At 37.1% G+C, this 24,313-nt stretch overlaps 1 protein-coding gene across 21 annotated transcripts in view; it reads left to right on the top strand.

The window, feature by feature from the left end:
* NUMB (NUMB, endocytic adaptor protein) overlaps positions 1-24,313 on the top strand; it is a 90,571-nt gene that overhangs the window by 59,018 nt on the left and 7,240 nt on the right. For 13 of the 21 annotated variants that reach the window (XM_027642377.1, XM_027642375.1, XM_027642382.1 and 10 more), the window contains 5 exons: positions 9,031-9,105; positions 14,302-14,379; positions 19,706-19,780; positions 21,698-21,838; positions 23,347-23,548. In XM_027642377.1, the coding sequence (XP_027498178.1) occupies positions 9,031-9,105; positions 14,302-14,379; positions 19,706-19,780; positions 21,698-21,838; positions 23,347-23,548 (571 nt within the window). Of the gene's footprint in view, positions 1-9,030; positions 9,106-9,474; positions 11,445-14,301; positions 14,380-19,705; positions 19,781-21,697; positions 21,839-23,346; positions 23,549-24,313 lie in introns of all 21 variants that reach the window. The other 8 variants (XM_027642395.1, XM_027642388.1, XM_027642394.1 and 5 more) reach the window with 3 other exon arrangements.

Below are 24,313 nucleotides of genomic sequence, written 5' to 3'. Positions count from 1 at the left end.
CTATGTCCACACTGATCCTTATTGTTAAAGGCCTTAAGTGTGCTGTTGAATTTTGAACAAATCTGGTAAACCTATGGATTGCCTTTGTTTTGGTAGAGAAGATGCTCTGTGGAAAGTGTTGGTAAAACCTATCATGTTGATGCTTTAAAATTCGGGGCAGTGGATTTGATGCATAGTTGGTTCTTTCCAGTGCTGTGCTCATAAATTTGGAGATGGTGATAATCATGGGTGTGTACTGTTACTTTAAGACAATGATACTCTTTTTTTACTCTGTTTAACAGTCTGTTTTTCCACTAGTTGGTGAGGCTGCGTTACGTGTAACCAGCTACTGATCATATTTTCTCAGTGATCTTCATGTGTGTTGAGGTATTTACAGGTAGTTGTTCTCTGTATTGGAATTCTGACCATACTTGTGGTGGTAACCTGACACATTCAAAGTAGGGCTGTGCAACGGCTACTGACTTTCCTGTAATGTTCTTCTGTGTAAACTGCTTTGAATGCACGTTGAAAGATGCTGGAGTGATGACTGAATGGGGTTTTTTGCACTCCACTGCATCAGCAGAGACAGGTACCTGTCTGTCAGCAAAGGTATGAAAAAGATGTGTTTAGAAAAGTGCGACTTGCAGACTTTTGCTATTCCATTAGGAACCTAAATAGTGTTGCTCTCCTAACTTCGGTGGTGTTGGAAGCATGATACATTGCAGCTTTTATAGGTGTACAACAGTTGCCCTGTTATTAAATGGGGCACTGGTACATCTGCTGGAAATCTGTGCAGAAGAGTATTTTCAGGGGGAAATTCTTTTTTCCACTGTCCTAACAAACTGAAAAGTAAATACTGTGTTTCAGTAGCGAATCCTTCCTCTGAGAGAAAAACTGTGCCAGATACATGCAAGACGTAGGGGCCTTAGATGAAGACATTGTATTTTAAACTATTCAGAAGTGTATTATACTAACAGACATTACAGCTGTGCTTATCAGTGCTATAATTTATTTCTACACAATTGTATACATCACAATTGCAAAAAAATTGAAGTTCATTGACATATACATTTTCAAACTTGCTTTCTTGCTCCAGACACTACCTCACTGAGAACATGCAGCTGTTCTATGTTATAATGACTAAAATATTTGACACTAGGGCTTCTTTTGTCTGAAATGCCTTTTCGAGTGTCCCTCTGGGTAAGTGGTTTTCATTCATACAAATGTACTTTAGAGTAACTGGCCTGTGAAATTTATATCAGAAAAATTAGGTCATTTCCTTCTACCTAACAGAACTAAACAAACCAAACATTTGCAAATTCTTAGTGGTTCTAACCAACTCGACATGTTAAACAGAATATTAACAACTGGTTGTTGTGGTTGTAGAAGACACAACAGTTGTGTGCATTTTGAATAACTTAATTACTGTCACTGTGATGTTTTTGGTGGTCGGTCTCCTTTGACCTTAAGGTATCTAAAGCTACTGTTGCCTATAGGCTGCAAGTTTACTTGTGTTTTTTTATTCTGTTTATTCCAACTGAAAGACTAGGTATATCAGTGAAAAAAACCCATGTGGGAGAGTTACAAACCACATTTCATTCTCTGAAGTCCAGGGTTTTCTTCTGAGTGCCTGCTATCACTCAAGTTAACCTTTCCACTGGATCTTGATTTCTGTGTTAGCGTTGATAAATAAAAATTGTATGGATAGAGTTGTATTTCCACATAAAAAAGAACTGGCTTTTCAGAGCAAATACTCTTCCACTGTTTCCTGTGTAAGCCTTACTTTGGTGGGAGATGTCTGTAAGGCACTGTGTTACCCTGTTTTCAAGCAGAGACAGAAGAAAAGGGACCAACTGGCACTGAGCCCTGGGAATATGCTCACTGGGACCTGTGAGTGTCAGTTCTCATCCCTGGGGTCCCTGGGATGACCCAGCAGTGTGTTATGTCATTAAGCCCTATGTGGCCCTGCTGAAACCACTATCCATAGGAGATAGGCCATTTCTCTCACTTTTGCTTTGTGCTCTCACACCACTCATAGCTTCCCAGTTGTCTTCTTTACTTTTGGAATTTGCATATTGGACTTCATTGCTTAACGTCAAATTTATAAATCTCACATTTAAAATTACCTCTTACTTTTAATAAGTTTATAAATACAGCTTGCATGCCGTTCTGTTCCACTAGGTCAGAAAGACTGGTACCAACATAGGTAGCTGTGGCTTTTGTTCTGTGCCTTAAGTGCACTTCTACTTTGAAATAATAGTAGCTGTGGAAGGATTTACCAGCATTTTGATACTGAAGTGCCTGTAAGTTAGGCATGTGATATTTTTGACTGTAAAAACTTGAGATACTTGAATAGTCTTTGGGAACTATGTTAAGTATTTTTAAGAAGTTAATGTGACGAATCTGCTGATTTCTGAAATGTTGCACAGCCTTACACATTAAACACTAGAAATCCCTACCTCTGAAGGCACGAACTGATGTTAGCAATGAACAGTGACCGTTCTGTTGAATGCTAACCCTCAGCAAGCAATGGTACATTTTAAAATCCTGCAGCATATAACATCACAGGAAAAAGGCTTGAAGACAGGTAATTATAAAAGAATAGTGACTGTAATGGAAGGTGGGATACTTGCCTACAATATATTCCTGTGCATTTTTGTCACAATTAAAAGGAATGTAACGCAATCCCTAATGTTTAAACGTTTCACTCTTGTGTCCAATCCTTAGTTTTGTTTGAAGAGCCTTGCAAACAAGGAGTTTTAAATGAAGCTTCTAGCTCGGTTTTAAAAACCTCCTGTCTTTGACCAAGGTCAAATTCTGAAATAGTTTCATAAACTTCAAGTTGTTTTAAAGATGACAGTTAACATTTAGAGCCATAAAAATGGTTTGGATGTCCTTGCAAAAATATTCATTTTAAATGTAATTTAGGTGTTGGAAATCAAAGTTCTCATTGGGTTATACCTTTTAATTCTGTTTTTTAAAATCAGGGGATCTCCAGTATCGTACATGGAAACTGAATTTTTTGCAGGACTTGAAGAAAAGGTACAGACTACACCTGTGCAGTGTGTGTATGAAACTTGGTGCTATCAACACTTGATTTTCTTCTATTTTTTCTTTTATTTTTTTTAAGAGAAAGTTTTAAATTTATTTAAGAATGTTGAATTCCTGGAAAAGTAGGAATTGCACATCAGAGCAAGCAAAGAAAAACCGAAGTCTGACAGTACATGCATGAAACTGGGAAGGGGCTAGGAGAAAACCTCATCAAGGGAAATTTAGGATAGGAATTAGCAGTAACAGCTTGGCAAAATAATGTTCCATTCTAACAGTGAGGCATATAAACTACAGAGTAGAAGGTGCAGCTAATTGATCTCCAGTTACAGAAATGTCATAATACTTCAAGGCTGAATTCTCTGATGTAGATGTGGAAGTAGATCCTGCCCTGAGGCAAATGCTGTCCTACATAACCTCCTGAGTTCCTTCTCTGCCTCATTTTAGGGATTGGTAAGAATATGAAGAATATAGCATTTGTGTATCCTATATTGAACTTTGATACCTCATCTTCAATATTCCTAACTGGAAATGTTTGTTATTCCCTCACAGTGTTGTTTCTGTTCACAATGATAAATGTCACGTGAGAATCAGTAAGTGAAATGCACAGTGTGGCTCTTAGGTGGATCTGAAGTGAAAGACACAAAGAACTGCTGGTATGGATACTGCTTTAGATTCTTTTGATCCACTCTATTCATAGACATTTAGCAGGCTTAGGCTACTACAGCTCCTTTTTTGGGATGTTTAACAGGTTAATGAGACATTTTGATGTGCATAGCATCCTAACTAACCTATAGCTTTGAGTAGTCAAAATTAAACCTTGTTGAGGCTTAATCATAGAATTTCTGTTATCTGTGCTTCTACAGCTTTGTCTAAGCAAACATCTGTTTCAAACTGATAAATTAAAAAAAGGCAGGAGCATGGGTGTGAGAGGAGGGAAATAAAGTGTTCAGCATTGGAATGTAAATCTTATAGAAGTGAGCAGAAAAGTAGCTCAGCTTTAAGACGTATCCAGGGTTTCTGGATATAAGCTTATGTCTATTTGCAAGACAGCATTTCACTGTGAAACTTTGGAGCTCAGTCTTTAAATCTTGAACAATGCCAATCCCAGAAGCATATCTACACAGATGTCAAGTAGTCAGTCTTACTGTTGCAACTAATACCCCAGAACTTACAGAGAGGAAGAAAGAGGAATGTTGCTGCCTCTAGGAAAAGTACCAAGGAATGCTGGTGTGCTCTTCTCTGTGGCAGCTAGTTTCCTAGCACAGGACACCTTGGACAAAACTTCAAGTAAGCTCATTTTCTGTGTCCATCTAGTTTCAAGTGTAATCCGAAGAACCTAATCTGTTATTGCAAAGTAAACAGCGCATGTGAACATCTGCTGATACAGAGGGAACGCCCAATTATTTGTGTAGCTGAGTCTGTTTCAAAGAATGATTGTGACAGCATATTACCAGACTTGAAACAAAAGTGGCATGAGTGAGTTGTGTAGGTAAAAGGAGCTCTGGTGAAGGATCTTTTTGCCGGCTATTATTGTTGAACTTTGAAATTTTGAAAACTGAGTCAATCAGTATTTGTGAAAGAAATGAAAATAAACAAAGAAAATGAGGGCACTAGGACACAGATGGTAGATCTGTTTTGTTTCTCATCAACAATGTTTCTGACCTGATATATCACCCCTTGATAGGAGCTATTTCAATAGCATATATTTGGGGGAAGACAGTAGGACTGACAGCTTCACCACAAACACTTAATATGGTAATTTGAGTTGTTCATTTTTGGATGAAGTTGGAAAAAGTTTAAAATGTTGAAAAAGAATAAAGTTTCTCAAGCACTTTTCAAGTTGTAAGGATGTTTTGCTATGTGACTTGTTCTTCTGTTGATTGCTTTCTGTTTAACCTGAGATACCAAAAACCACCATCAGTGAAAGAGAACATAAAAATCAGAGGTGAAGAGGGGAAGATTTTTGATTTTTTGTTTAATTTGCTGTACCGTCATCCTTTTTGTTTTCTGAAAATGTTAATATAAGCAGTACTTCTATTTAGTAATGTTTGCATTAAGAGCTTCTCCAGCAGCTCCTGAAAGTATTTTATTTGGATTAGAGCTTTTATGTTGTGTTACTTTGTATGTGGATTCTGTCCACAAGGATTTTAGCTTTCTGTAAAAGCATTGGTGGTTAATTTCTGATATAACGATTAAATCTCTTACAGAACATCTTATGTCCGAGAATTGCTGATGTCATGACTATCATTCATTGGTTGCTATGGAAATTAAGTATGAGTGCATTCAATATTAATACTGCATTCCTGCTATGTGCACTTTCCTGATGGAAAAGTACTCGCTTTCTCCAGGAACACTAGCTGCAGCAATCCCTGTGACAAGAAATGCTCTTTGCAGACATATCCGGGGTACCCTCTTCCTTACTGTTCTCAAAGTCATCATCCACCACAGTATGGCTTAGGCAGTTCACACTGATTTTTGTGTACGCAGTTGTTGTGTGTTCCAGCCCTTGAGTGTGTTTGTGGTAATGTGCTGTCACAGATTTGCAGATTCACTTATATAGGGCGAGCCCAGGCACTTCAGCAGTATGTTTCTTCTCCTTTAGTTTGAAAGGGAAGTTCCTTTAAGAGATCCTGAAAGGTTGTTTATACCAGTGTGGGATTTGTGTATCTGCTTTTTAAAGTGGTTTCCAGGTAATCTCTTAACTGTAGTGGAACAACAGAATTTAACAATGGTTTATTTTTCCTAAGTCCTGAATTCTGGTATTTAAGTTTAATTTCAGACTCTTAACTAGTAGCTGTATTTCCTTTATTAAATTTTGAAATGTCACTTTTAAAATGCTGTTGCACTAATAAGTTGAGCCAATATTTCAAATTTAAAGCTGGGTTGTGGTATAATTACAATTCGATACTTCTGTGTATATGTAAGCATACCAGAAAAGGTCTCAGTCTTTGAAGCAGTTTTTTGCCAATTTTCTTAAGGAAATATTTAGTTTTTTGATTATGTCCCATTAAAAGTCAGATAAATATTGTAGCATTGGTTAAATACAGTAGCCACGTGTATCTGCTCTCAACCTGGCAGGGGAAAAAGTTTTTTAGAAATAAGCTTGAAGATTTTGAAGGAGGCCTGCTGCTTAAGGGACACTTGGCTAAAAGAAGAAGAGGCCCACAGCATTCTGATTATACAGCTGAAATTTATTTTTACAAGAAAGAAACTTAAAAGTAAATTGGCATGTATAAGGACTTAATGTACCACCACCCATCCTAGAAAAAGGAAAAAAACAAAGCAGGAAAAAAATTCGAAATTGCCTGTAAAATATGCAAGGCCACTGATAACGATGAGCTTCTGGTTTCTGCAAAAATAGTGCAATGGTAAAAAGAAGGTTTTTTTGATGAAGGTCTGAAAGTGTAATGTGTAAATGCAAACAAAGCAGCTTTTGTCCTCCATATAATAAAGAAGTATTGTGTGACAGTGTAATTTCTTTTATAATTCAGAATTGATTGATGCTCAATGAGGTCTGTGGATTGTAGCCTTTTGGTGTGGGTAGATGCACTTGATATGTGTAATAATGTCCGCATTCACTGGAGTGGAAGCAGTGTTTGAAAACTGCAGCTAAACTTGCTGTCTCCAGCACCAGTGGCATGACTGATTGCTGAAAGTTGGAGCATGGGACTTGAATAGAGGTTTGGCAACACAGGGGAAAATGGTTGTCTGTTTTGGAGTGTGATATGAGGCAATATTTACTCTGCTCTGTTTCTCCCTTTTCCAACCAAAAGGCAGGTTGCCAAGAACGGGGACTGAATGGTTTGGATCTTCAGTTAAAAACATTTTGTCTACACTGGAGTAAATGAGATGTGCAGATAGCTCAGGAAATCTGAAAATTGTCTTCTATTTGAATGATTCTTAGTGGTTGTGCAAACTAGATGGCTCATTCCCTACATGTATTTTTTTTCTGTCCAGTATAAACTTCAGTCTTGTTTTGTCTATATCACTCTCTTTTTCAAGAGAAGTTACTAACCCCAAAACTTTCTCATGACAAGTATCTACAATGACAGAATTTCTGCATTTCTGGACTCTGGAATTTCCAGAGGAGTCATGGCACAACTGAATATCCATCTATGATAGTTGTTAATATACATACATACTTCCAGACACATAGTAATTACATCTTTAGCTGTTACTATTTGCGTATTCTTAGGATTAAAATGTTCTAGTTTGTATTTTGGAGAAATCAAGATATTGTGCAAGTGTTCCACAAGCTCAGCTGAGGGAGTACAGTTGCTGCTTTGGCAGCTCCAGCATTCAATTATAAGGCTTCAGCCTCACAGAGCTTATTTTTGAAAAGCTCTGAAGTGTCAGATCTCTTTTATTTACCTTCTAGTGTCTATGCAATTTATTTTTCAAGCTGTTCTCCAGCTGTGAGGGCTGGTTTAAATGAAATTCTCATAGAATTGTTCCATCCACATTTAACTCTGAAGAAAAGGCTACATAGTGAGATTTAATGTTAAAGCCCTCTGTCACTTAAGATATTTAAACCTTTCAGCAGTTTAATGATATACAGAGTCTCCTTCTGGAGAACCTTACCTTGCATGAAAAGACCTCAGCTTTCCAATTTCTGTTAAATCTTTAAAACAGTCTTGATTTTGTCCATTTAGTTGAATCTATTATGTTAATGTAAGACTGCTTCAGTATGGTGCTAACAAGTGAAATATTTTTGTCCATCTAGCTAAGTATGGTATCCTAATTAATGAAACAAAATCTAGGAGATTTCAGGTAACTCATGATAGAATATTCTGTTATTGAGTGGGATGTGTCAATAGATTATTAAACCTAGGTCACTACTGCATTATGTGACACTGCATTATGTATGCTGAATTGCATACAATTCACATAAATCAGGGAAAGTTTTCTCTGACCTATAGCTCTTATTACAAAACTTCAGAAAGCTTTTAATAGTTTCCATAGTTTTCTTCAAGAGTTAAGTGCTTTGAATAAGGATATGAATTTTTCTGAGAGAACATTTCCTTCCCCTATCAAAAAGAACTATGATTGGAAAAGGTAAGAAAATTGGAAAAGTTAGAGCTAAAAGTTACAGAAAGTTACAGAATGTAGAATTAAACTATCCCAGACACTACACTCTGATGCATTTCCTGCAATTGCTTTCTCTATAGGCTAATATTGTTCTGGGTTGTAAACTTGAAAGCTTTGAAACTTAAAGTTTCTATTCAGTGTTGTTTTGCTGGGGGGTTTTGTTTGTTTGTTTGTTTGTTTGTTTGTTTTTTACATAGTGCTTGGTAAGATGAATATGCATTTTTGAAATCTGCATATTTAAAAAACAAATAAAAAAAATTTTTAAAAAAATCAAACCCCAACCTTTTTGTAAGAATGATTAATGTCTCTGTGTCCACTTAACAACCTGTTGGTGTAATGAAGATAAACAATTTTGGTTTACAATTTAAAAAAAGGTAGGATAGAGGGGAAGGGAGCAAAGAAAGATTTTTTTTTTCTGTTTGCAACACTGAAATTTCTTGTATTTGGACATGAACATTCAAATATATTTATTCATCTTACCATGTAGTGTAATTCAGTTTTTGATAGTAAATATATTTATCATTATTCAAAACTAAGTTATTCACCATCATCCTTATGTTGATGTAAGATTTTCATGCTATGCTGGTAAAAGAAAAAACTGAAACTCATTCTGAATAAGCAGGAAAATATAGTTTTCAATACTTTTCAATTTCATATTTTCCCCTGAGTAAGGGAAGTCTGTCTTTGCCTCAAAATTCCTAGTTGTATTATGCTTTTCTGCTGATGCTGGTGCACCACATTATATACAGAGTCAAACCCTCAAATGCAGGTCTCAAAAGAAGGCTGGCAAAGTGCTGTTAGCGTCTGTCATCTCAGCCGTACTGAGATGAATTCAGAGCTTGGATTCATCAAAACCCTGGGAGTTTAAGGAGCTAGTATTAAGCTTTTCTCTCCCTACTCTCTTTCCTGCAGTACTTGGGACATGTTGAAGTGGATGAATCCAGAGGAATGCATATCTGTGAAGATGCTGTGAAGAGACTGAAATCTGTATGTATATTTTTTTCATGACAAAGTTGGTTTTGGGGCTGTGAGTGTTACTGGAAAAGGTCAGTTCGGCAGCAGTGCCCCAGCTAAGGACTGAACTTTTGACCCATGTTAGGAGAACAGTTGGCTGGTTTGGGACCACTGCTGCACTTAGGGGGACATGCTAATCTGATGATGAGAGGGAGAGTTACAACTGTTCTTTCTACTTGCAGAAACTATTTGCAAAACAAATGTGTAAATTCTCTGTGACCTTTCAGGCTAAGTTGGTACCCACATGGGACTTGAACCATTGTTTTTTAACAGCTTTCTCCCTCTCTCTCTTTTCTTCTCCCCCTCTCTCTCTTTCCCCTCTGTTGCCTGCCACTTTAATAGTGACTTAATTCACCATTATTATACAAAATATTACTTGTTTTAGGCTGCTTTTTTGTAATGCACTGCAACATTGTAGTCATGCATGAAATAATCTGGCTTGCATCTGCTCAAAGTGGCCTGAAGGCTGCCTAATTCTGATATGTCATGAAGTGGGCTGCTCTTAGTTTGGCTTCTGTGAACGTTTGCTCCTGTAAATGGCACTCGTTCAAAGCTCTTTGTAGTTCTGTGGCTCATTTGAAGAGGTCTTGTCATCTCTTTCCTGAAGTAATAATACAACAAAATCCTGCAGAAATAGCAAACTCTAGAAAGGCAGGGATCAGTCTGTCAAGGAACTGAGACTATAACATCATTGAAAAGAACAGGAGAAAGGACATAAAAAATTTGAATTTTGAATGGAGATGGAGAACTGCAGTCCTTGTCATCATTTCTCTTATGTGTTTTAGCTATATATTCTTCAGTGTGCCTTCAGTGGAAGAAACTCTTGTATCCTTGCAGCTCAACAAAATCACTGGAAGTCCATCAAACACTTCTACTGCACTTTTGCTGACTTAAAATATCTGCTATTGGACGTCCTTTTTTTTTTGTCGCCAAATCTGAGAGTTCAAATAGCTTCCATCTAGACCTGTTCTTCCCTTCTTTCTAGAACACAGTGGAAGATTATAGGTTATCTTTTCTGCCTTCTGTTGTGCTGTAAAGTTTCTGAATTGGTTTAGTGCTCTGATTAAAATCAAGTCTTTTCATTCTTTTCTCTCTCAGCTAACGTATAGCAACCTGTTAAAGACGCATCCCATCTGTTCCCATTCAGTCTACAGTGATTGGTGATTGATTTTTATTAAAAAGGGCCACACAAATATAAATTAATTTCTTTGTTCTCTGGATTTAGTTTATGTACCTAAAAGTGCAAATACTGACCACATAATGAATTGCATCCGTTTTTGTCCTTTTTTGGTTTTTGTTCTCTCAGAATACTTTCTGTTAGCACACCAAATACCACTGCAGTATCTACATTATGGAACTTCTCTCATTCTCTTCCCTGGGGAGCTATGCCATGAAGTAGCTGTTTTCTAGTTATAAAAATCTTACAAGTCCACAAGTCAGTTAAGAGTAGCTAAGCTTACAATTAATGAGACATAGTAAAAGCATAGCACCCAATTTCTTCTAGAATCTGGATAATTCCAGGATTATGGTTCTTGATCACATGAATTATTGATTCAAATGTCAGACTTAGAGATCTAACTTTTACAGTGCATTCCCTGGAAATAAATAGTTTAATTTCTCTATTCTGTGCTATGTCATTAGTCCACATTGTCGATGGTGTGAATTCTACCCATTCTCCTAAATTAAACTTTTTTCTTCAGATAATTTTGGTTTTTTTCTGCAGTTTGAAGTTTTTGGTGTCTGTATATAAACTGAACAGAGGCGCACATCTCTTACAATTGCTATTTACATTGTCTCCTTTGTCAGTGTTGGAAGTTGAGAAGTAGAGGTGAAATTCACTTTGGGCCCCAAGAGGAAGATTCAGGTTACTGAAAGTACTTTGTATGTGCTGTAGTTGCTAGACTCCATCAGATCCAAGGTTCATTTGGAGCTGCTCACTGCAATTCAAGCCATGCCCCTCTCCCCAGCATGTAGTTTTTAAACCAGAGGCATTTCTTTAGGACACCACTATTGCTGAAAACTCTTTTCTGTACAATATGCTCTCTTAATTTAGCAGAAGCCAAACACTGGGTAATGTTTCAGCATGTGAGGAATGTGGTAAGAAAACAGTTTGTTCTTCTGGTAGTCTCTTTCTTTCACACTACTTAGTTATTTTAGTGGACTTTCTCTTGATTTTGAAAGAATTACAAGTTAAGGTGCAGTGCTCTCATACTGAAAGACTAGCTTAAGGGAAATTGGACTTCACTTTTTGTATGCTTAAACTACATCAAAATGTATCTCAGCTACTTCAGTCTTTCTTTTTTTCTCTGCAGGTAAGGTGTAGGTTTTATAAATCCAGTCAATAAAAATGAGAATTGTTGAAATATTTGTGTTTTGTAGCTTTTAATAATTAAATTCTGTCTGTCTTTACTTATTTTAATAGATATATTTTTCCCTCTTAATTCTTGCTCTACAACAGTTCGCAATTCATTTGGGGAACTGAAGGCTGTTCTTTTATAGGGCTGACTCCTGGATTTTAAAAAAAATTAACGGGATTTGTCAAGAATATAGAACAATGTTAATCAGTTTAATTACTGCTTTGCTTTTTGAAAGAAAAGATGCAAACAAATCTCTCTGTCTCTTTATTGTGTGTAATAACCTTTCAGGGATTTTTTTATTACCTGTTCCTTTTATGTGGCATAATTATTTTTGAGTATTGCGTCTTGCAGAACCTGAAACCAGTTAATGGGTGAACATCTTATTCAGACGTTGTTTAATTGACAACTGAGTAAAAGAAGCCACTTTAAGCTCGAGAATCCCTCATCCATGCTGTATTCTGTTGTTATAGTTTTGTAGCTCTGGAACTGCACACCAAAAATACGTAATTTTCTGTCAGATGAAGTGGCACTACAGTCTCATGAATAGATCAGAAATCCATATATTCAGCTATTAGTGTGTTATTAACACGAGTTTATATTATCAATGGAGCTTGCATTTTTTCCCTTCAAAGGGTATTACCAATGTAGCTTACATTTTTCCCTTAGTAGGGATATATTGCTAACTCTGTATATATTTCCTATCTGGTAAGATCCTTGTAGTTGGACACTAAGCTCTAAATGGTTTCTTCATAACCATTTAACTGAATTTAAAATATTTAGTGCCAACTGGATAGTAACTTTAAGGGCCTTGTAAGTGTATTTGACTCAGGTGTGGTAACATCATGTAAAGACAAAAGTATACTCTCTCATGTCATATTTTTATTTTAAATTAGCTTTAGCTTGTAGTATGGTTTCTAACTTGCCACTTTTTGTTTTAAATGATGCATTTGTTTTAATATATGTTCTTGTTTTAGCAGGTAAAGAGGCATAATTTAATACTTTAAAATATGCATTAGTTATCTCTAAACTACATTAACTTAGTGTTGTTTAAAACCCATTTTGCATGATGCCTTTTCCATTAACCTTGTCTAGTTTATTTAAAAAAAAAAATCTTGTTTAACAAGCATTTTGCTGAGAGTAAAATTAACCATCACCTAAAAATGAGGTAGCTTCTGGTGAATCTCTTTAGCTTTTGCTGTCTTTAAAAAGCTGTTCTTTAGTGTAATGCAATAATCATTGCTCAACTTGGCAGCAGCATCCAACCCCTTCTCATTATGTACACTACATTGTGATTAATCCATTAGTTCCCCTCCTAGTGTTCAGCACATCCTGTCCAAATACAGAACCGTTCCTGCCTCCAAAAATTCTTAAGCTTTTCAGCTGACTGAACTTGAAGATGTTCTGTATGAGTTGACATGAATGTTGCAGACACTTGGTAAAACATATCATAGAAGGACATGGGGCAGAGAGGCACACAGCAGCAGAGGCCAGGAAATGCAAAGTCGAGATTGACACTCCCTTCTTAACTTTGTGTTTCCTGGCTTTTGTTGACTTGCGTCAGAACCATAACTTTGTTTTAAATATAACCTTGTTTATCAATCAATTCTGGAGACACTGCCTCAGGATATTTGTGGTAATATTTTTAATATAATATTATCGGTGATCAACAGGTTGGAATTGCACAGTGTAAATGTGGGGTCAGGAGCTGTCACAGAGATGCTCCCTGTCTCATCTGCGATTCTCCACCTCCTCTTCATTACTATTATACAAAAGCTTTCTTAGAAGTGAAACAATTTGAAAAGACAGCAGGAACAGCTCTATGCTTCATGTCAGCTTCCCTCAAACGTGGAGCAGCATGTGGCTGTGCTCACAGAGCACCAGGCCTGGGGAAGTGTTCTCTCAGCCAATCGGTTCAGATCTTCTAGTTTAATTTCCACAATGTGATAACAAAGTAAAGCTGGTAAACTAAACTGCATGCAAATTTGCTTAAAATTGCTTGCTGCCTTTTCTTAATGCAAACATAGCAAGCAGTATAATCGCTTCCAGGCTGAAGAAAATTAGGCAGTCGTAATTCAGCCCTTGATATCTTTGCACTTGTCTGTCTTTCCCCTGTCTGAGCTGACTTGAAAGACTGTCCAGCCTATCCATTCAGAGTTGTAGAATGAATAACTAGTATTTGTGTAAATATTACGTAAAGTCTTGGAAGGCTTTAGAGAAAGAGGAAGGGCTCTCATTTGTCTTTTAGTTTTACCACGAGGTAACATGAAATTCTTCATTCTTCGATGAAGACTGCATAAGATGTGAAGCATAAGAGTAGCGTGTAAACCAGAGCAACAAATAAAAGGAATAAAATAAAGCAGTATTTACCCCTGCTTTATAACAGCCATACGTGCTTCTCCAGCTTACAGAGCATTTGCGTGGGAAAGAGCGATCAATACAGAGCAAACTTGACTGCAGTTCTGGAGTTAGAACTCTGCATTTCACAAGAACTCATACAGTATTTTAATTTTTTAACCACTGTGTCTGCTGCCAAGTTTGGTTTATAACCTAACTAAAAGGGACTAAACAAGGGAGAGTGAAAATAAAGTAACCACTTTGCATGAAATTGGGGCTGAGGTTTTCTTCTTTCCACCAATTTCAGGGCAGTAGCTTGTTAGAATTGTGTGTGTGCCCTTTGATCTGCATTTTCATGGGATTATTTTCACATTTGCCTGTCGCACCTTCTCATGGATAACTCTAAAACCCCCTTCCTTTCCCTCCAAACCCTATTCTTGTGTGTGCTTGTTGGTTTGAAAACCCTGGGACATTTTAGCTACCTACAGTAATAGCGCTCGACTTGTCCCCCCTGTTCCTCCAGGAAAGGAAGTTCTTCAAAGGCTTCTTTGGAAAAGTAAGTTTAATGCCTTGTTTGTGCTTGCACTATAAGGAGTTACATCCCTGGTATAGCACTGTTGAGAGTTCCCATATCCATTTCAGAATATTTACTTCTAAAACAGACTTGGGTTCAAAGTAAGAATATGGTTTAAAAAGTAACCTGAAACAGAAACTTAAATCTCTATGAACTGTATTGGAGATCCAATGTTCTGAAGTGATTTGGTCTTCCTGAAAAAAAATTAAAATTTTCCTTTTAAACCCTTAAACTTATGCCAACCTACATCACCTGGGCAAATACCTACAGAACAGTTGAGGTCTGTGCCTTGTAAGTGCTCAGCTTCCTGACACCATGAGTTGGTCCCCAAATGTTAGCACTGGGAGAAAGCAGTGTGCCATCTCTTTAAACCTTCCTTTTTTGAGGACAGTCCTAGTTCAAAGGTATATGGAGATGAGACCAGGCATTTACCTACTATGGTTTCCTAATTTCAACTCAGTTTACAGTTTCTGTCATTGCTCTTGTTTTCACGAGGACAGTTTCTTAGACAAGAAGAGAAGCAACTCTTTGTCCTTATTAAGAAGGTGCTTTACTGTTGTCTGGGTGGTTTATTCCTGCTGTCTACATTTCCACAAGGCAGAAAGACCGCTCTCTCTTTTCCTTCTCATCTCTTTCCTCCCTCTGTGTTTAAAATTTTGTAAAGCGTTTTAATTTAGCTTTCATATGGAGTTAATCTAAAATACAACTTCTGAAGTATCTTGTTATAAAATGAAACTTTGCTTAAATAGAAACTAACAGGTTTGTAACATCCATACATACTGGAGCCTTTTGAAGATTATTCTGTGGTCTCGGATTTGTTTTGGCTTTACCTGGGGAGTAAGTAAGGTTTTTTCAGCTGCTTCTTTTTCACTGTTCACTCGGTTAGTGATGCGTGTCACACAGGGACAGCTGTTTCCCCAATTCAGTTTTCTTCCTATGATCTAGGAAAGCACATGTCTAAAGTGCAGTGATGGTGAGGGGCTAAAATACAGTAGATGGCAGATCTGTCAGATTAATGAGATCATTCATGTGCACAAAGGAAATTTAAGAGCTGGAATCTACAAAGAGTGGAGTCAAAACATGCTGTTTGCTTTCGAACCCAAAATGCTAAATTGAAAACAAACAGAAAAACCCCTACCTCAACCTGATCAGATATGTTAGTTTTCTCTCTGCTTGTTGTTATTAACTTATGTTAGGATACATGAGAGAGCAAAGATGTAAAAGGACAGATATTGGCATAGCACTTACATAAAAATCTTTCTTTGACTTTTTAAATTTTTAAATATGCCATCTTCCCTATTACATCTTAGTTGCTTTCTTAATGAAGTCTGATACTTTACTACATCATTGTAGATTTGCTTTGTCTTATATTATATTTTGACAAAGAAGGACCTACTTCTACTTCAACCTGTGAATTTCATTAATTAGCACTGAAATCACTTAAATCCACAGTGTTTAGATATCCCCACAGCACCAGTATGGCAGTGCCTATTTTATAGCTTTGACCTACAACAGTAGCCTGCATTTAGGGAAATCTGCAAAGAAAGGGACAGCTGTTCTCTTATTAATAATTGAGAAATACTAATAACTCTAATATCTTTTGGCTGTCTCATCTATAATTTCTCCCCAGATGCCTTGCATTGGGATTAATATAATATTCCAAACTGCAGAGCTGCTTAAAAGATGCTAGCAGCCCTCAGAAAGTCAGTCTAGACATGTTTGCTGCTTTCCCTGTCCATATTTTTCTCCTCATAAAAGGTAAATCTGATAGATTTGTGTCTGGAAATGTTCAATTGTTTAGTATTGAAAATGCTTTTTTTTCAGCTTTAAATAAAAATGAGATGTCTATTAATAGCTCTGGGTTAGGCTTCTGCAGTTATCAAATAAGATGCCTTTTTAGGCAGCTCTTCATCTTTTTAAACTAAAGCTTTTCTGTTGAAAAGTGTAGAAGTACAGATTTGATGATCTTCCTTATGTTTTGCTTCCACTGAGTGTGTGTATTTCTCATCACACAGTGTTTTATATGGAGTCTGAAATGAAAAAAAAATTCTTTATATATACCTCAGACTCCACATACATCTTAGAGCTGTTTAGATATGTTTAAAAAATGCATTATTGAGCAACTTCAATTGTGCTCTGGTGTCCTTAAAACTTTATTTTCCACCTTACAATAGAGTAGCCACTCTTTGTTTGGTGGATGCCCATCTCTAGGGCATTGCGAGCTTGTCAGTGAGGTTTCCTTTGTGCCCAGCCCACCATGGTCTTGCTTTGTCTTTGGACCTGGAAGAACGAGTGCCTGCCCTCCCTCCTGGAGATGTCTGAGGACTCTGAAATTAGTCCAGATAATGAATCTTGTATTGCAGCAGGTTAGTGACTTCCCCAGAAGTGCTGAGCAGCGATGTTTCTATTGGTGCTGACTCAGCACTGACAAATCAGGTTTCCAGGAATCGGTTCCACGCATGACTCTCCTCAGGCAGTGTTGTCATTCAAAAACTCTGGAATTCATATGAAGACAAGCTACTGCTCTGGATCTCTAGATGAGGTAGCAACGTTTAGGACCATACCATTCCAGTGGATATTGGCTATTTGCTTTAAATATTTGTGTTTGGAGGTGCCTATACATTTCAGTGTTTATTACACAAGCTACAGTTCTGCAGTGGAGTTTGCTTTCCATGCAGTATCTTGTATCTGGTCTGATCTTTGTCCAGTATGTGCCAGAAGTGCAAATGCTCTTATCTACTTTGTAATCATGATTTACTGGGCGGTATCCTGCCCATAATGGAGTAGTACTTTGATTTGTATATCCAGTATAAACTGATTTGGAGAAGTATGTTCCTTTAAACATCACTGGCAGGCACAGATAAGCTGCGAATTCAGTAAACGGGAAAATCATTCTTTGCCCAACTGTAGTAGCAGTGGGTTTGGGGTGTACACTGTGAGCTCTTAACACTTAGCACTGCATCCACCATCCATAAATCTAGAAGAAGGAATTGGGAGATGAAAGTACGTTTTCTTTTTCCCTTAATGTAGCAAACCCAAGTTAGGTTATCTTGCATGTGGAAACTTATGTTTCCAGTGCGAAGAGGGGACTTAGAAAGCCCTTTAGTCTTTTCATTTTATTCTGAGAAACATGAAGTTCCAAGTATTAGCTATTTCTAAATCCTCACTTGGTAAAATAGCAGGTGAGGAGTAGCACTGCTGAAGATCATTACTGTTTTATGAAGTACCCAGCTCAGTTAAACTTGACTTTAATACAAACTTTAAGAACTGTTCACAGTTTCTGTAGGAACAAGATTTTTATTGTTTACTGGTGAAAGATGTGTAGCTCTTGTTCTAATGATGGTAATCTAAACCAGTTACCTACAGGCATTATCTTCTCTTGATTGTTTGTATTTACTTGAAATAAAGATCTTTAAGACTATTAATAGCTATAAGAAACTGATGCTCTTTTTAAAACAGTTCAAGGAGACAGACCTCTACAAACCATTTGTTGGGAAATAATAGGGACTTTTAGGCTATGGGAGCTATCTGAGCACTGAAAATACAGACCGTATTTTGTGGGTATTGATACTTACTGCCTTTTGAGACCAGAATTAGAAGTGACTTTTAAATGCTGCAATATTTTTAACACAAATGATGGTAAATTTAAGTACATCTTCCATTAGGAATTATAATGTTTCCATTAGGCATTCCAGATTCTGAATGAAACCTTTTCTGGGTTACCCACACTGTATGGTCATTTAGAAACTGGCTTCTGCAAGTACATCTCTGTAGTTTGCTTTCATGCTGTGCTTATTTTCTTTGTTTTCTCTTTAAATGCTCTTCTGTGCAAGTCAGTGCCATGCTCTGTTCTCATCAAGCTTTTCAAAAAAGCCCGGGGTGTCATTGCTGCTTCCAAAATGGGGACAGATAGTTCCTCCCCAGAAAACGAAAGTTCTGCCAGGCCCTTTTTCTTCACACTTGCTGCTTTCTCTGAGAATGAAACCAATGTGATATAATTGGAGACTTTTCATTCCAAGATAATTCATCCTTACAGTGTTAAAATTGGTGTTGCAGACTTGGAACATGCAGTAGCTTATGTCAGAATGTGTCCTTGTTCTGTTACTTGTTGAAAAAATGTAAATTATATACATTTGCAATACACTATTAAAAAAATTATAAAAAAGTTGCAATTCTTGCTTGAAGCCACTAGCTGATACCCCTTCATCTTTTTTTGTTGTTGTTGTTGCTTTCTTCACTCCTTAGAGTGGTCTCTGGTGGGTGTCAGTAGCAGCCACAAACTATGTAAGCCCAGTGCTTCAAAAAACATTATGGGGAGAATATTTTATTAACTGGTTAAAGTATGGGGCTTGTGAATTAAAGTAACACGCTAAAAAAAAAAAAACAACTATTTTTCTAGTAGTAGTTCTCAGTAACAACCAGTAGAATTATGTTGACCTATTTTGTTTTGAATTAATTCGTTTCAGAAGAATATGGTATTTATACTGTTTTCTGTAACTTTCCCTTGAAAAGTAAACAGTCTAGAAAGAATCTGTAATTTAAATGGCTCCTGAAGCCTTCCTGTGTTTCCCACTTTTACTTACCCTCAGCTTGCAACAGCTGAAAGTTCCCACAGTTGGGTCTTGGATAAAAGCCAGACCTCTCCTCTGCTGTATCAGACTGCCACACACCATTGCTTTTTCAAGATACACAGCAAATGGTTAAGAAATCGTATTTTTCTACCTCTCTTCCAAGATTTGACATTTAGCTATTAAAAAATTAGTGAAACATGTTTGGATTATTGATCTTAGCGTTAGACTTATGAGCTTGATGAGTTACATAGTACCTGATGATTTTAGAGTGCTTTTAACACTGGTTTGAGGTGATGCCATGATTCTGCCATGTGACTATTGGGGCAGAGGGTAGGGCTGGTGGAAATATCAGGTAAGAATTTTCCTATGTTTAAACTTGTGCTAAAGAAGCTACCTGTGGTGTAACTCCTTATGAATTAGTGTCTTCTGACTCTAGTGGAATTTTTCACCCACTTGGTCAGTCTTGAATTCTTTACTGTCAATGGATGTACACCTTATTTTTGCCTCACCTGTCCTGTGCCCTCTCCCCATCCCCACGATGTGCTGTTTCTGAAATACTGGCTTTGGCTTGGTTCTCTGAATGTTTTGCAACTTGGATTGAGCTTTGGGCACCCTACTGACCGTGGACTTCATCTACACTTAATGTTATGGTTCTTGGAGAGGGGAAGCAGGTGGCAGTCTGCTGTTGGCATAAAACTTTTTGTTTTTTTCTTTCTCTTTTTTTTTTTTCTTGAAAGTCTGGGAAGAAGGCCGTCAAAGCAGTCCTGTGGGTTTCGGCAGATGGACTCAGAGTTGTAGACGAGAAAACAAAGGTTAGATTTCCCTGGGCAAAAGTTTTAAATCTCTCTATAATAATGTATGTGCTATATCTTCAAATGGACACCAATCTCTGTGTTAATGCAAATGTTGGTATTTGAAAGAAAGACTGAAGTGTGTAATTAGTTTTATCATTTCTTGCTTTGTAAACATATGTACGTCTGCTAATTTTTTTCCCAGTTAATTCCACACTATTCTCAAGACACATTTTATAAAACATGGCAAGTGTAGCACAAGCTTGGAATATTTTTTGTTGCATTTACTGAAAAAAACATATTTTTCCCCAGTAAGTTCTGTTGACAGTGAACTTGGAGAGTCCCTTGACTTTGTTCTGTGCTACTGCAGAAGGTTGCAATAATAATACATAGGCAAACTCACATTAATCAATATAATATATATATAAATCAATATAATTTCCAGTGCATCCAAATCCTAGAATGGGTCTGAAAGAACAAGAGCTTCCAAGAATGCAATGAAGAGAGTAAATTAAATAGGGGGTTGTGCCTTCAGACTCAAGCTAAATAGTATATGAGTATATCAAATTTGATAGTCTCTAAGTCTAATATCTAAGCTGTTGGTCTGAAGTAGAAGACTGATGTATTTGTGGCATCCTTCTAGATTATTTTACAATTTTTTTATTGTGAAATTACATATATTTTTTTTGTGAAATAGCAGAGTATGTACCACCAAGACACCTGTGTGCAAGTAAGAGCAAAGGATTCTTGGTTTTATGTAGATGTAGGCAATTAGAAATAAGAGCTTTAGGCTTCCTACTACAAGTGTTCTAGTATTTTAAAAGATGGCATGGGTATCAGAACAGTTTTAACTCTTGTCAATCTGAAATAATTTGCTTTATATACATAAAATTAAACACTTACTTTGTCAACCTACAAGATATTTCTACAAACCAGCACTGGCAGGCAGAGATAACTCATGTCCCTCCACAGTACTACCTGTCACATATCTGCTCTGTGGCTAGACTTCTCCAGGGCTGCTGTTATGGAATGCTTCATCAGGGATAAAACTGCCATCTCTCAAGAATTCAGTTTCTAATACAAACATACTGATGTGAGTGAACTCAGTCTACTGATTGCCTCATTTAAAAGTAATAATACGTTATTTTTAGAAACGTTGCTGCATATATGTAATATTTGCAAATTGAATTTTAATAAGATGTGCAGACTCTGAAGTTAATTAAAAGTATGAAATTTAAAAAGAGAATATACTATTGCCTCCTGGTGGTTCAGTACATCAGCAGAGGTGCCAAGTACTAGCCACCAAACAAAAGAAACAGTTTTGAAAAAAGTCGATAAAATAATTTTTAATGAAGATGACATAGTCTTAAAGTGTACTATCTCCTTTTTAAAAACACTTCTATCAATCTATGGGACTAAATCAGAGATGTTTGATACTACCAATGCTGCTGGTGCTTTTCCATTGCGTCACTGCTTAGCTAGTTGGCAGATCAGTTTTTGCTCTTTTTGTAGAAGCTGCTAGACCTTTTCACACTTAAAGACCTTTCCCACAAATTTCAGTTTGTGTTATAAGCACAGTAAAGACTTTTTGATTGCAAGACTATGGAGCTGCTGTAAAAATAAAACAAAACAAAAATGTGTGCTTCCATAGTCTAGAGAGAGATCATAGGAATTGTTTGGGTCCCTAAATTCTTAAGTGTTGTTTTGGCACACTTCTACCAAAGGCGTCTATTGGAAAATGTGATCTGTTCTTTTTCTTTCTTAAGGGGAACAGATTCTGAATGGTTACTTTGTTGACAGATAATTAATAGCCAGATCAGGTTACCCTCTTTTTACTATAAGTCATCTTTGTGCAGTTACTACTAAAAATTACTTGTTCAGTGTTTTTCCATATTTCCTCACGTTTCTTTTATTGTGGGGGCGATTTTTTCCCTCTAGGATCTTATAGTTGATCAGACAATAGAGAAAGTTTCTTTCTGCGCACCAGACAGGAACTTTGACCGGGCGTTCTCATACATCTGTCGAGATGGCACAACGAGACGCTGGATATGCCACTGCTTTATGGCTGTGAAGGACACGGTAAGTTTAATGTGGTGTGTGCCCAACTCTTCTAGCTCATAGCTAGAAGTAATGGTCAGAAAAACTGTGTACCCAACTCTTCTAGCTCATAGCTAGAAGTAATGGTCAGAAAAACTGAGTACCTGGAATACTGCAATATGTTTTGACTCCAGCTGGAATGTTACTTACTCCTTGAAAATCATTTTAGTTCTAATTCCCTATATCTGAATTATTTGCCATTGCTCTGTGGTGTCGTCTTGTGGAGAGAAATGGTGCTCAGCATGTGTATAAAAGGAATGCAGTCAGCCTCAGCTATCTCCAGCAGAAAGGAACTACTCTTCTAAGAATAGATGGAAGATTTTTTCATCTGAAAATATTTACAGCCAAAAACTGAAACAGTTTTTCCAGGATAAAATCAAAGTAAATACAGACTGGTTATGAATGCAGTCTCTTGTATGCAAATGTTTTCTTCAGTGAAAAGTCATCCGAATGTTAAGGAATGGAGCTAAACTGAATTGAATTAGCACTCTGTTTGCTTCTAGAGGTGTTTTGAGTGGAAGGTTTAAAGTAAGTTACCTCTATCAGTTTCTTGCTGTGTAGACTTAAGTAAGTTATTTAACTCCGTCATCTGGCCTTTCCCTCTATCTACTTTTTGTTGATTCCTGCCTTTATTATACAGAGTGCTTGAAACCTCATGCAAATTTATTGTGTGAACTCCACAGAGCTGCATGTTCAGAGTAGTGGTACTTGACAATTTATCATTTCTCTTTTAACAATTAAGTTAGAAATTCCCAGTAAAACTTAAGTCAGAGCTGGAACATTTCTCTTTTCCTCTGTGAATAACAGGTCAATTCACTAACAGATTATGATAGATGAGTTGAGCTACTGGTAGCAATAGTGCCTCTGACTCAGCTGTCACCACTGTATCAGCTGGGTTGCTGGACTTCCTCTGACTTGAATTTCCTTTCCTTATTGCAGTTATTGGATAGCGGATTCTTTTAACCTCACTGGTGAATAATGGAAGTGCTTTTCAGAAGGCACTCTTAACTTATGCATTTGGTCAGGGCCATTAAGAGGTGTAACTAGTCACCACTGTACTTTTAATTTTCACACTTACACACAAAGGTTGTGTCTCCCTGAGCCCTCTGTAAACTTGCTCCAAGAATAGCACTCATCTGTCCTTCAGGATTTACACCTTAAGATGGCTTCAGGAGAGTTTCTTTGTGCACAGATGTATCCAGAGGCAAGCGATCAATGCAGGCACATTATCACACCATCATCTTAGTAACAGTTGAACTAAACAGGTTATCCAACAGTCTCCTTCATTCCTGGGTGGCCTTCTTGAACATGGCTTGTGCATTAGTAGTTGGGTGTCTTTATATACCAGGTTTAATTTAGAGCCATACTAAAGACGACCAATTACAGTAGTTCTCTTAGATGCCTGAATTAGATGCGTCTTATAAAGACAGGTTATGCCTTTGCGATGTTTCTGTTCCGGTTACTGTATGACGCAATGTTGTCTTGTGCAGGGGGAAAGGTTGAGTCATGCCGTGGGCTGTGCATTTGCAGCATGCCTGGAGCGAAAGCAGAAGCGAGAGAAGGAGTGTGGAGTGACTGCCACCTTTGATGCCAGCAGAACCACATTCACTAGAGAGGGGTCATTCAGGGTCACTACAGCTACTGAACAAGCAGAGAGAGAGGAAATTATGAGACAGATGCCGGATGCTAAAGGTACGAGATACAACTTAAACAATCATCTATAGCGAGCAAAACCAGCACTGAGGCCTGTGCAAGGATTTAGGCTTAACATCCTTAGAGCATTCCCTCTCTTGAACCTTGCTATGTTCAAACAATATTCCCAGACTCTTGTCACTTCACAGGATGCAAAAATCGCTCCCAGATTCACTCAGAGCGCATTTTCCCATATCCCTTCTAGAAAAGATGCAAGTGGCTTCATATGTGAAAGCTGCTTCTGCTTTGTTTTGTCAGCCTGCTTTATGGCAGAGAACACTGTAGGTACTATACTAAAAGGCTTTATTACAAAATTATTATAAAAATAGGACAAGTTTGCCAGACACATCTAAAGCTTATGGTAAATGAACAGAAAATGAAATGCATTTTTCTTAGAAAAGAATGTAATTTTTTTATTATTTTTATGGCAGATTACAGAGTGTATGTATAGAATAATGCTGCATGGGGGAAGAACAGAGTGCTTTCTAAAAAAAACAGAACAAAATTACCGCCCCTTCCCAATAAAACACACAACTGTTACACTGTTAATTACATTCAAAACTAATAACTAACTGATTTTAGAGGAGTTAGTGTTCTGAAACTGAAATGTAGAACTTGTTACTCAATTTTTATTATAAGTAGTGGAGTTCTACAGCTAACAAAAAATAAATATTATAAATATTGTTCATAACTCTCTTTACAGTGGAGTCAAACTTTTGTTTCAGAGGATTTCACAGCAAGTTTTATGCTGCCCCTCGATTGCAA

Source organism: Corapipo altera, unplaced genomic scaffold, assembly GCF_003945725.1.
Source record: "Corapipo altera isolate COAL_440 unplaced genomic scaffold, ASM394572v1 23b, whole genome shotgun sequence".
In the NCBI taxonomy this organism is placed as follows: Eukaryota; Metazoa; Chordata; class Aves; order Passeriformes; family Pipridae; genus Corapipo; species Corapipo altera.
Note: the sequence above shows the minus strand (reverse complement) of the source record. Positions and strands in the feature narration are given on the sequence as shown.